General features: G+C 40.6%; 2 protein-coding genes across 29 annotated transcripts in view; both read left to right on the forward strand.

The window, feature by feature from the left end:
• Positions 1–5,907, forward strand: part of LOC118221550 — a 29,485-nt gene extending 23,578 nt beyond the window's left edge. The window contains exons 1-4 of one of the 2 annotated variants that reach the window (XM_035406740.1): positions 1,208–1,284; positions 2,416–2,727; positions 3,481–3,606; positions 5,295–5,884. In XM_035406740.1, coding sequence (XP_035262631.1) covers positions 2,436–2,727; positions 3,481–3,606; positions 5,295–5,614 — 738 coding nt within the window. In that variant the 5' untranslated portion in view covers positions 1,208–1,284; positions 2,416–2,435 and the 3' untranslated portion in view covers positions 5,615–5,884. Of the gene's footprint in view, positions 1–1,207; positions 1,285–2,415; positions 2,728–3,480; positions 3,607–5,294 lie in introns of those variants that run through there. The other variant, XM_035406739.1, reaches the window with a different exon arrangement.
• LOC118221546 (hemicentin-1-like) overlaps positions 1–13,445 on the forward strand; it is a 221,066-nt gene that overhangs the window by 59,192 nt on the left and 148,429 nt on the right. The gene's annotated exons all lie outside the window — the stretch shown is intronic.

The following is a 13,445-nucleotide window of genomic DNA, read 5'->3' on the forward strand; positions in this document are numbered from 1 at the left end:
TTACATAATTGAAATGTCCTAAATAGTTTCATCCAATTATTTGCTATTTATTACATTTCTTTTCACTGCTAGCTATACAAATATGGAGGAAAAAAGAAAATCCAACGTGCTTTTCAGTCAATGGCAATGTTAATACTACTCAGTTATACCATAACTTGTTTTTCCTTTTCGTCTTGCATTAAAGGAGAAAAATGGCACCTGTCATCTGGATCCTGTCTGTAGTATTGTATGCTGAATTCATGTGTGCAGTGTCTACTGACAGTAAGTTGCTTTGTTTTTTTTGTTGGTCAATATCACATGTAAAAAATCCCTGTTAAATTGAAAGTGAATGCATGAATCTATCATTCTTTGAACGGTTTCATTTGTTTTTGAACTGTGAACTGGAGACAGTGGCAGACGGATCATTTTATTGTCAGTAACAATGAAGCGGTTAATTTTCTGAATAAATACTAAAACGAAGAGCTAATCATTCCCAAATTAATTTTGTATTAGCATTACTTCTGTTTACATAACACAATTATGAAGTATTTGCTTATATAGAGTATTTGAACTTTAAAAATGTAACTATTTACTACTAATTATTTTTGCCCAAAGTCAGAGCATATTGTCAATGTAAACATTACTTAACATGATCTGCCCAGATGCTTATTGAAAAGCACAGATTGTCAAGTGTACTTACAAACTCCACTCAAAAAGCTGTTGTGATTTACCTCTAAGGTAAAGTGTATTGTACTGACTTCTGGGATTATTTGCTATGTATTGGCATGTTTATGAATTAATCAAATGAAAAGCTTCAAGGTAAAATTTCCTCCTCTTTCAAGCACACAAACTGGTTGTGTTGTTCAGGCTCATGTCTCACGTATCACCGTTCATTGTTTGGACGCGGTTTCAGTCATAGATTGGCTTCGCTCATAGATTAATAAACTATTTTTTAACTCGTCTAACTTGTTGAATTGCTTTCACTCGTGTTTGTCCTGTGCAGTTTGTCTGGCCGGTTTCCCCCCCTCCATGTTTTCTGATGTTGCCTTGTTTATTTGTGCAGAGTTGGTCTCCCTGGATTGCCAGGATGAAAACCATGGGGTCCATGGCAAGGACTCTTTACTGAAATGCTTTCTGAATTCTGGTGGGGAAAGCGTGACGGTCATATCCGCAACATGGAGGCGGCCAGGAGAGAAGCCTCCTTTTATAATGTTTATAAATGACACAATTAGAGAGCCGGAAGATCCACGATTCTCCTTTAAGCAGTTACAGATGTCTGGCAGCAACATAGACGTGTCCTTTCTGGTGAGAGACACGGTGAGGACAGATGAAGGGAAATATGAATGCGAAGTTGTAACTGACAGCGGTGAAGCCAAACCAGTTGTTGTAAGCCTTTCTGTCACAGGTGGGTATATAAAATATAATGGTGATGTACATTTTTATATTTCATATGATGAGAAATGAAAAGGGAAACAGAGTTTAGAACCTCCATGGGCACCTTCTTTAAAACCTCCAGGGCCCTTAGGTGTTAATATTGCCTTTTGAGTCGAGACTGAGCTGTGGCCATGTCTCTGACCCAGGTCCAATCTGTTTGACCCAATGACTTGTTTGGAAGCATACCTGATGGGTGGAGGGGGCAATGTGGTTGGATTTCAATGTTTAATAATTTTGCCCACCGAGCAGGTTACAGAACAACAGTCGATGATGGATTCAACTGGAGTAGTTTGATTGCAGCAAATGCAAAAATGTAATGAGTCTGTGACAGGTCACTTTTACATTCACACATTAAATACTTGCTTTCACTTGAATGTTGTTTTGAGTCATACATTAATGCCTTTGTTCTCCTGTGGTGCACACAGTAAAGTTCTATGAGGGTTCTTTCCCTGTTGTCCCAGCTGCAATTTTGAGATTGCATGTATGGGGTAAAATTTTAAGTTCTAAGAAAAGAACTCTTTATACGAATTACAACTTTTACTAAAATTATACACCCCAAACTTTAATTTACACATACTTTATCAATGCAAATCCATCATACGGTTGATGCTTGATTCCCCCATTCCAATGCTACCGAGGCAATGAGCCAAACCTATAAATCGTCTGATTTCCTCTAAATAGTTGCCTAAACTTAACCATTTGAAAGGAATTTAAGAAGCTGGAGAGAAAAGGGGATCTCGTATAAGAACTGTAGTGAATAGCCATGATCCATGGAGAGCCTAACGAAAGAAAAGCCAGAAATAAGTCAGATTTTATGAGCTTCTCGAGATTTGTGTTGTGTTCAGCTAGGGTTAAGATTAAATGGCCGTTTAAAGCTTGGTACTAGTTCATAATGAACTTTGTTTCTGATAACTGGCTGAATGACTAAACAGGTGGACGCGGTAGGTACACAGTTGAGTTTGCAATGTCAAATGTTAATTGACCTTTCTTTTCACCATCTAGCCACTTACTCCAAACCAGACATGAGCTCAGTTCCGGAGAAGGACCTTCAGGAGGGAATGGAAGTCACATTATTCTGCAATGCCTCTGGGGGTTACCCGGTTGGCATGATCCACTGGTACGACCAGCACGGCACCAACTGGACCCGCAGTGCAGAAATGACGGTGGTGGAGACCACGGACGAACGCATGAACTTATCCAGCAAGTTCACGCTTAAGGCTTCCTCCATCACTCCTCTGTATGGGTGCTTAGTGTTAAACAACAATGGTGTGGAAGAAGGAAAGGCGGAATTTGCCCTTAAATTTCAGGAAAAAGGTAAGAATTATTTATCTTCTCCATCGGTTTCACTTTCTGTGATGCAGTCTCCCAACTTGCCTTTAAGTTTTGTTACCCCCCCGCTTCATCTAGGTACACTGCAAAGGGAACTCTTTTCATTCTGATCATTTTTTATTATCAACATCCTTATCGAATTCCATCGAACTTAGTAATAGCCAGCGACCTGCCTAACACACTGCTGCAAAATGCTTTTCATATGCTGATCTGAGTAAATAAATGCAGTAAAATATCGGGGGGGGGGGGACAAAATGATTTTCTGACAGTGCAGGGACAGATCATTCCCATACGTGTATATATAATCTGTCCCATTTGTAATCGACGTATTCAACTGCTCACCTGGCACACCACTTTAGGAAAAAACTGTGGTTCCCCTGAGTTCCCTTCTGGGGTACTGATGTAATAGCTATGTAAAAGATTTGTTTGCTGTTTCGTTGTATTTATCTCTGTTTGCAATGCTAAGTGTCGGTTTGTAGGGTTAACTTTACACCTACTGCTTATAAATGGGCCTTCCGTGCCTTAATTTATAATATTGGGCTTTTTGATTCCTGCAACTAATGCTCCTGTTCTCCACTTCTGTCAGTTGCGGTGGATACGTTGATTGTAACGTAAGGTGATACATAGACCTGTTCAGTTCTCGTTTTGGAAAGGCAACAGAAGTGCCCCATTCTCAGGCTGCTTGTTCCTGGCTCTGTGCGGGCCCAAGTTGATTGGTGGGTTTGTGTTGTTGTGTAGTCGTCAGTGACCCCGGCTCCGGAGAAGGCGGCGGGAGGACGGCCATTGCGGTAGTCTTCGTCATCGTTGGATTTCTGCTGTGTGGCCTGCTGATTTTGGCTCTGTTGCGCAGATGGTGCTCTCAGTGTGAGTACGGAAATGGCGTTCAGCAGGAGTCTGCACGGGCTGCTTCAGCCAAGCAGCAAAGGAAAGGCTTCAGCTCCCCCTCCTTTTCCTGACACTTCCTGTTTGGCTCAGAGGTTTGGGAAATTTTGTGAACTGTTCAGATTGGAATGCTGCACAATGCAGCGCAGTCTAGTGGTCGCACAAATGCACACGCGTCCTCCTCCTCTGCTCCACAGTTGGTGTGAAATGGAAATGAGCCTAAATAAGTGTCACTTGCCAAGCAAAAAAGGAGGTCGGTGAAGAATGATTAAACTGCCAGTATTTTCAACAGTCATTAGGAGTAATCACAAATGTGTGAGTACTGTTTAGACATGGGCGCAGTACTGTATATAGATACCTGGATAATGTGAGGGTCTAATAATTAAATCATTTCATTAGAGGCCCGAAGGCCATCAACTCATCCCATATTGGGTATGATTTTGTTTTTACGGTAGCTATTACTCATACTCCAATTGTTTCCCAGTCTCTCTTGAACTTTAATCTGGCTTTAGTCAGAAACATCACTGTCACAGTTATGGATGTGAATGTATCAAAATTGTATAATTGTGCAAAATAATATAGCCTGGTGAAGTACAAATAAATTTAAAGACAAAGATATCCTATAAATCAAGGCTGCCCAATCCTCTTCCTGGAGATCTACTATCCTGTATGTTTTCAACCCAAGCAAAACATCATCAGCTAGAGATTTCTTTGAGCTGCTAATTTGTAAAATTGGGGTTAAAATGAGAACCTACAGGCCAGTTGATCTCCAGGAACAGGATTGGGCAGCCCTGCTACATAGTGGATAAGCAATTTACTGGAATACAGTAAAATTGTGATCCATTCTGTAAAACCATTGGAAATCTGCTGGAATGGAGGGACTTTCCTACATTTCTTTTGACTGCATCACTTTTGCGGAACCTTCGTGGAATCTTTTTCTGTTGGCTGTATGGCCCTCATAGAAACTGATTTACCTTTGAATGTCTAATTGAATCTGCAGTTGCCTTTTCAAAATAGTGGCACCATATTTCATGTGTCAGCCATAGGGCAGTGTTTTCATGTTTTAATCTTTTACTGGTGTGTGCAGGGAACAGTGCAGCATTAGGGGTTGTGGTGTATGACTCCACAATCAAACTGCCACATTAAGTGGGGAGAGAACCGATAATCTGGCTGCCAGAAAATCAGAGAATTGCTTGTGAGACATTTGCATCAGAACTGCCTGATGAATCCCTCAGCATCAGTGACTGTCTTGTTTTGGGGCGCCAAGGTGTGAGTTTAAGCTAAAGGTTCCATAATTGCTAATCTGCTGTATTTTAGATCTCTGTATTTTAAGAGGCAAGAGCAGATCTGGAGACATTTTGTTATTTAAGCATTTGATACTTTTGTTTTTTTTTTTTTCTTTGTTTTTTTAGATGTTGGTTTTTTTTTCCCTTGTTGGTTCGAGACGAAATTTTTTTTTGTGGTCAACCTGTGCTGGGAACAATAAACCCCTAACTTTTGCTCCACTACCTCTGTCTCTGCGCCCTTCTCTGGTACGTTCATTACAACTTGGTGGCAGCGGTGGGATTTCCAGTAGGGGGCAGCAGTGAGCAACAGTAGAAATTTTTTTTTTTTTTTTTTTTTTTTTTTTTTAAATCTCTCCTGAACTTTTTCTGCGCCCTTCTCTGAAGGTGAGGCCGGAGCGACCAGAGGAGGGAGCTGTTGGAGGAGCCATGGGGGGAATGGACGGAGAGGAACCAGAGCTGAGGAGCATCTTGAAGGAGGCTTCCCTGCAGGAGCTGAGGGATATGTTCTGAGCACACCTGGCGATGTAGCAGGCCCAAGACAGCCGTCTGGACCTGGAGGCAACCTGACAGGAGGCACGGTGGAAGGCCCTTCAGCACCAATTCAGTCTTCAGTCCATGTCAGGACCACCCCTGTACCAGACCAGAGGCAGGGATCTAGGACACCAGAGGACACCTCTTCCCAAGTGGCTAGCTCCTTCTCCTAACCTGGATGGCCTGAATGGTCAAGGTGGTAGACAGCCTGGGCCTCCTCAGGGGCTGCCAGGAAACCAAGGTTTAGGACAGTTAAGGGCTCTGCAGAAGCCACGCCTACAGCAGCTAACTGATGCTGATGATATAGGGCATTTTCTTACAGCATTTGAGAGGATAGCAACGGCGTGTCGGTGGCAAACAACCGACTGGGCAGAGAGAAGTGCCTACTGCGTACGAAGCAGAACTTTTTGAGCAAAACGAAGCAATTGGAACAACTGACAAACAAAAAGACGCGGTGTTGTGTGTTCGTACAGTGCAGTGTGCGACGGCCTCCAGGGAGAACTTTTTTGTTCTCCCCCCCCCCCCCCCCCCCTCTCAGCTATTGGTCCAAATATCACATAGTTGGTTACGTCACAATTGAGTTCAGAGGGCTGAATTGACATGCTAATTTACGCAGTCAACTCCAATCTCTCTTCTGCAGAGATGGGAATTCTGTGACTTCCCGCGCAATCCTCTTCTGTAGAATTGGGAATTCTGTGACTTCCCGCATGTTTGATGAATGGTGCTACTCGTTTCAACAAGTCATCAAAACACCTAGCGTACATTAGGAAATAAGAGATAGTGGACCTTACAGGACATGATTAAATTCTGCACACTTGCTCGACTACTCCGCTCTGCAGCAGCAGGGCGCCTTGCACCCCCTCCCATTCAAGTAAAGGGTTCTCGCTCACCCCCATCACGGAGCTTCTCCACCCTTGCTCCCCAGAGGTGGAACAAACGCCCTGTCCCTCTTCGAACCTCTGTTTCACTACCCATCTTCCGGGGTGGTCTGAAGACAAATCTCTTCTGAATATACCTGGACTAACTACCACCACTCTGTGAATCATTTCACTTAAAATCCCATTTCATGCCACTTATGTTACATGTACCCCCATTCCAGCACTCATTGTAATTTGTATTTTTCATTTTCCAGAGTTTCATTTTCCTTACCTCTGACAATGAATAAAGGATTACTCCATATTGGACATGAGGGTAAAGATGCTCCATTGATGGTTAGTCACTTGTGTGCTATTCCTCACTTCACAAGAGAATTAAATTAAGGGACTGTCCATTTTAGCATTAAACTAAAGGTGGTGGCACAATAGTGTTGCTATAGATTTACATTTGTTACATTCTGAACAATTCCTCTCCTTTAGCCACCTGCCACCTTTATGTCCAAATTTCTATGCTCAAGACAAGGGGTATCTTGCATTATATGACAAGCAATAAAAACAGGCACACTCAGCCCTACTTTTTTTTAAAAACAATTAATTCTTAATTCTCACCCTTCCACAAGAAGCCATAGAATAGTTGATCTATTTCCTCACACCAAGACTGTGGGAATTTGAGTGGAACGGTCTACGTACAGAAAAAGGAATTCTAGGTAAAATATTCACTTTAATCGCCTCTGGCCGTAGCCCAGAATGATAGAGGCAAAACTGGGCCATCTCTTGATATCACCCATATAAAAAATAAAGAGAGCAGTGCCAAGGTGAATTAAGAAGCAATGGTGATTAAGAGTGATAGCTTCACTCCTACCGCAATTAACTTTGTACCCAGAAAATTGTCAAAACACTTTTATAATGTTCAACGGGTGCAATATTGAGCTAGCTGGTGTCGTGTCTAGGAACCGACAGACTTCCACGCCAATCGCCAATCTGTAAAAAACAATTTCACAAGGGAAAAGACACAACAGCAGCAGCAGGTGCACAAAGCCGGATCAATTCAGGGGAATTGAACCTCGATTGTCAGTTTTGCATACATTTTATACACAAATTGTACCCCACAACTCCCCTTAACACATTTCTAAAAATACCAGCCATCTGGTCTTTTTGGCACCATAATGATTTTAGTTTCCTGCTCTTGGGTCAACCTGACCTTCTTGGCACCAAAATGATTTTCTGTTCTAAGGTGATCTCATCATTGTGGAAAGTTACCCCAACTTTCCCTTTAGAAAATATCAGTCTTTACTCTGTAATTTTCCATTATGCATACAAGTCACCACCTTCTGTAATTTTCCATTAAGCATACAAGTTACAGAGTTATAGCCTCCTGTACTTTTCTACTGTATTCAGGTTACACAGGGGTCACTGTAAAGTATTAGTCTTCTAGCATTTCTATTTGGCACTAATTTTCTGAGTAAGTGTGGTTTTTTTAAAGCCTTCTGCATTTGCCTTTTTTCTCAAAATTATCCTACACTGGTATTGACAATGCTAATAAAATATCATCAGCATAAAGACTGGCTTTGAAATCAAGCCCACATCGTACTCGCAGTATACCGAGACACTACTAAAACAAATTATAGGCCTACTGTAAGGTTACAGTGAATACATGTACATTTAAATAAACAGTAATTAAGATATGCGTTATATATAATTTATACATTAAACCCCATGAAGCCATCATTACGCCCGGCTTATTATTAGCCTAGTAAGGAGCACTAAGGGTGTTATCTTAACGTAGCTGAGTGCTGCGATGTAACCATAGACTTATCGTCCGTTAATTAAAACAACTCGACATAGCCTACAAGTGGTAACGTCTTACAAACCAACTCGTTTCCTAAATAAAGGAGGTCAGGTGACTTGAATTCGTGGTGTGCAGGTTATGCAATTTCCGTATCCTTCCACTGTTTTCATTGGGTCCTTCACACGAAGGTCACGTGCTTCCTTTCATCTCCGTGGAGATCGATGGTGGAGATTCCCCAGCTTGCTACAGTCCGGTTCTCTTGACTTGAAACCGTACAGTCTCTGCTTGAAACCCTGCTTGAATGGAATGCTCTTATTGGCCAGTTGGTGGCACTGTAGCAATGGAATTTAATATTTAAACAGCCATAACTCTTGACCACGTTGCAATATTGAGCTAGCTGGTATTGACAATGCTAATAAAATATAATCAGCATAAAGACTGGCTTTGAAATCATGTCTACACATATTAATAGCCATTATTTCTTCATTAGATATTATAGCACAAGCAAGAGCTTCTAGTGCTAAAATAAAATCCTCTCGTGTGGACCTGAAAAGGTGAAAGGGGGACTTTTTAGCTGTAACATAGTTTAAAGGCGATTGGTTCATTGTAAAGTGCCTTAATCCACTGCGTACATACTGGCCCGAAACCAGCTTTAGCGAGTGAGCAGCATAAGTAAGGCCACTGTCCTGTCAAAAGTTTTTTTCAGCCTCCAGCGATATTGTTCCTGCTGGATGCTGAAGGGAGCTGGCCTCTTGACGTCAGGTGAAAGAGCCTCCTCGTATTGCTAGAAGTGCGGCAGCCTTGAATGAGGCCCACCGGACCCTGATCTACTAAAGAGGGCACTACTGTACCTTCTGCAAAACCAATTATTTATTCATTTATTTATTTGAAGAATAACTAATGCAAATACACAAAGTCATTTGCAGAATCAGTTGTACTGGAGAGGTTGGAAACAGACCCGAATCAGGGGTTAGTTGGGGTTATTTGGGTCTTGCACATATTGTGTTTCTGGAGTCTGAAATTAAATTATTTTTTCTATTATATATATATTTATTTTCTAACATGTTCTCCTTTATTTGCAGTTGAATAATTTTATGTTTATAATCCAGCCTCTATAGGCAGCTTTGAAGGCTTCCCATACAATAAGGATGGATGAGACAGAATTCATGTTTATGGCAATGAATTCAGATATTTCTCTATTTAATTAAATGTATTTGTCATTGTTAGGCTTCTTAACCAATCCCAGGGTGAATTCAGGCCTTTGAAAGGGGGGTACTGGTTACTGGTAATTGTTATTTAAACCCAGAAAATTAGGAGGTTTGGGAGCAATAGACGTAACTATCAAATTAAAAATAGCAATGTGTAAGATTGTGGCAAGTGGAATAAACAGACAAATTAGCTGGATCGGTAACATTACTAACTGGGAAAAAAGAAAGGAAAAGCGAGAACCAGACAACCAGACAACCTTATTTTAAACTTATGTATGGTGATTTTATAGACAAGTTTAAACATTTAAATATTGACTTGTGCCATTCTGAGAATAAGGTCATATATAATTTAATAATGAATGAACTGTATGGTGGAGTTATAAAGTACAGATATCTAAATAATTTAGAATGTGAAAGAATGGTCGCACGAATATGGAGCAAAAACATTTCTGAAAATATGAGAGATATAGCCTGGCTAATATCAGTGAGGAGATTGCCAGTGAGAGCTGTGTAAAATGGAGTTGCTTTGTTACAACGAAATCTTGCCCAAAGCCTGATTGTGATGCAGATGAAACTTTGGAGCATCTGTTGATTGAATGCAGTCGATCTGACAAAATATGGGAACAAATGAAATCTATTGGTGTTAATATTTCAATTACACCAGAAACTGTATTTTATGGAATAATATATAACATTGATGATAAACTTAAAGATTTATACTGGTTAATAATATGTCTAGTGAATGAGCACATATGGAAAACGCGAAGTAAAATGACAATTTATCATATCTACGTGTCAAGTGAATCTGTATCTGAACGTTTTAACAGAACTAAAACGTCGAAGGACAATTGACATCAAGCATGGCAATGCAAATCTTTGGGAAACTCTGGACTTTTAATAAAGAAGATGCCTTACCTAATGTATTTAGATTTCCTGGTTTATGTAATTGTTTGTAATGACTTGTATAATCGAAATAAAGTTTATTTATTTTTAAAAAAGAAAGCGATTGCGCGATTGACCAACAAAAACCTGGTTTTTAGTCAATGGTGCAGTATTTTAACGTTATTTTAAGGGCACATTATTAAGATAGTAACATGCGCCTACATAGGCGGGTCCACAACGCGCGATATTTAAAAAAAAAAAGTCATAATGGTTAGTCATAAAATTTATCAGAATTAGCTAATCCAACAGATCCGTTTCCTCTGCAGAGAAGCGTTCTTTCCTACTACTTGGCAAATCCACCATTATAATAGCAATCCGCCATGGTACAAGCGCACCTGGCTTTTAAAGGGAGTGGGAGATGACACAGTTTTTCATGTTACGCCCAAAACACACCTATGATTAAGAGACTGAGGACAATCCCTTTGAACCATGCGCCTTTACTTTGCGCTCAGATTATCCACCGTTAAACTAGCAAAAGTGGATTTGGACACGCCCTAAATGCATTTGCGCCGTGTGCTTTAGACCGTACGCTTAGATCGTTAAAATATAGCCTCTAGTCTTATGTCTCTGTGGGCATTGAGCCAGAGGATCAGCTAAAGCAGGCAGGATGGCAAAGGGAGTGATCACAAGCAGGACAGCACAGGGATTGATTACAGTGCTGGTGGGAGCATGTGCCAGACCAGCTGCAGCAGATCCACTCCGATAGTACAGGCCATATGTAGACAGTGTGACTGCAACACACACATACACATGCACGAACGCACACAAGCACTGTGTCTGCCAGTTGAAAAATAATCCAGGTGGACTGGAAACGTGCTAGGAGTAAGAAGGCATACAAATACAATCACACAAAAGACAGCAGCTAAAGTCATTTCGTAATATGTCACAATGGTTTCAATTATTATATATAAATTAATCAATATATGATCCAAAGATGAATTGCATTTAATACTAAACTATGTAATTAAATCATGTGTGCTCCAACAAACCTGAGGAGACTTCTCAGCCAAATCAAGGTTTGACATTGCAGCAGCATTACGTGTACCACCAGGTCAAGCTTTTACAAACTGGGAGAGAATGACATGTGAGAATATGGGGAAGTAAATAAAATGAAATAAAAACCCGAAAAGAGCCATTCCAAATAAAATATAAAACATTCTAGTTAAGTTTGTTGTCATGGTAAAATAAATGAATAAATAAGAAATGGAGCTGCAGAAAAGTGCTTGTTACGTCCCCAGCCTCTGCTTGCCTGGGTAGTTCAGGTGGAGGTAATAGCCTACCTAAATGCTTAATTGCTTGATTGCCTCCACCTGCCTGTGGCCTAATATAAGTCCTGCAGTATGAGGCTGGGGAGATGTTCTTTGGGGTTTCTTTTGTGTGGTTTGCGTTTGGTAGGTTTTTGTGAAGACTCTTATTTTGTGACCCTTGTGGGGTTTTTGTTTGTTTGTTTTAGTCTGCGTCTGCGTTTGTGTTTTTAGGTCAGTTTCTGTCTGGTTTTTGGTGATTTGGACTTTTTTTGTTGCAGCCCTTCGAGCCGGCCGTAACTGTGCTGAACGAGTCCCGATTGGTAGAGACGGGAGGGTTTGACTAAAATGAAATCGAAAGTAACTAAATCACGAACAAGCAGTTTGTTTTTGCACAGCAACACGGAAAGGACTTGGCTGTTCATTTATTTACCTTCACTTACATTAAGGTAATGGAAATATCGATTTTTCTATTTGTTCTCTTAATTAACAGACTTCTTTTTTTTTACTTCAACTTGCTAGCCGTATGTTCGAAATATGATTATGAATTGGTCGTTTGTTTTAATATCTCGTTAGAATCTCTAAGCTATCTGACATGAACGTAATTTTCAGTATTTTAGTTGGTGCTCTTGATTACTGAACTTCAATCACACGTGTGCGATTCAGTTGTGTGTTCGAGAGTATGGAGACTGCAGAGGGTGAAGATAATGCCCAGGGAACATTTGTGTGGTGAAAAGTCGGTGAAGCTCTATTTTTATACAGTCTATGGAGAAGCTCCATCTAGGCGCTCAGCTTAAAACGTAACGTAGGCTACAAGGAAAAGTGAAAGTTTTCTTGCTGACTGGGATGTATTTTAGATTACAGAAAGGATTGCTGTAATATTTTATTACCCATAAAAGATTCTCAAAAACCTATTGTAAATCAACAGCAACATGCCGTATATAACAACAGCAAAGTAATGTTCATAAATCAACATTTACCCTGTGAGGTTGCGCAACTCCTCACACCAATCAGAAGCCAATGCCTACTGTTTGGCAGAATCTCATGTTCAGGTTTCTCGCCCTGCAGAAACTGTAATACGGAGGAATCTCGGCCTAACATCATTATTGTACTGAATATTTAGCCATGGATGTTGCAAACCATTTGATTTAGTAATGGGAATGCTTTCCTCTAAGACATATGTTTTAGAGGAATAAGTAAAGAATAAGTAATGGCCACTTAATTGTTTATGTAAAGACAAAATCTGGGTTCACAGTGTGGGCTAAACAAAGTTAATTTACAGATTATTAATGTTATTGACAGTCATGAATTTAACCTAAATCTGTTACATAATTGAAAAGTCCTAAAGTAGTGTCAGGATTGCGTTGGGGGTTGGGACCCAAACGCAGAGGGTGGGAAAAAATACAAAACTCCCAAATGAAAGAACAAAAGACTTTACTTAACCAAGGGAACAAAAGGGAACACAAAGCCTCGCAGGGCGACCTTCAACAATGAAGGGAAACTACAACACAGGAACAAAGGAAATGCAGAAACTCCAAAAAAAACACTAGAAAACCAGGATATGGGCAGGAACACATGGAGCAGAGGCTTACGCACAAACGATCTGACATAACCACCAGAATCCAGCACCTGAGTCAAGGGAGGGGCAACTTAAATAGAACACACTGACGAGACACAGGAGGACACCATGAATAATCAGGCCACGGAGGGGGAAGGGAAAACGAGAGCCAGAAAACAATGATTGGACGATTGGAAACAATCATACAATTAACACAGGGGGAGCAGGACACAAAACAGAAGTGCCACCATCTGGCAGCCCAACAGGGAAAACGCAGACAGGAACGCAGGACCATGACAAGTAGTTTCATCCAATTATTTGCTATTTATTAAATTCTTTTCACTGCTCGCTATACAAATATGGAGTAAAAGAGAGAAAATCCATCGTG

Source organism: Anguilla anguilla, chromosome 2, assembly GCF_013347855.1.
Source record: "Anguilla anguilla isolate fAngAng1 chromosome 2, fAngAng1.pri, whole genome shotgun sequence".
NCBI lineage: Eukaryota > Metazoa > Chordata > Actinopteri > Anguilliformes > Anguillidae > Anguilla > Anguilla anguilla.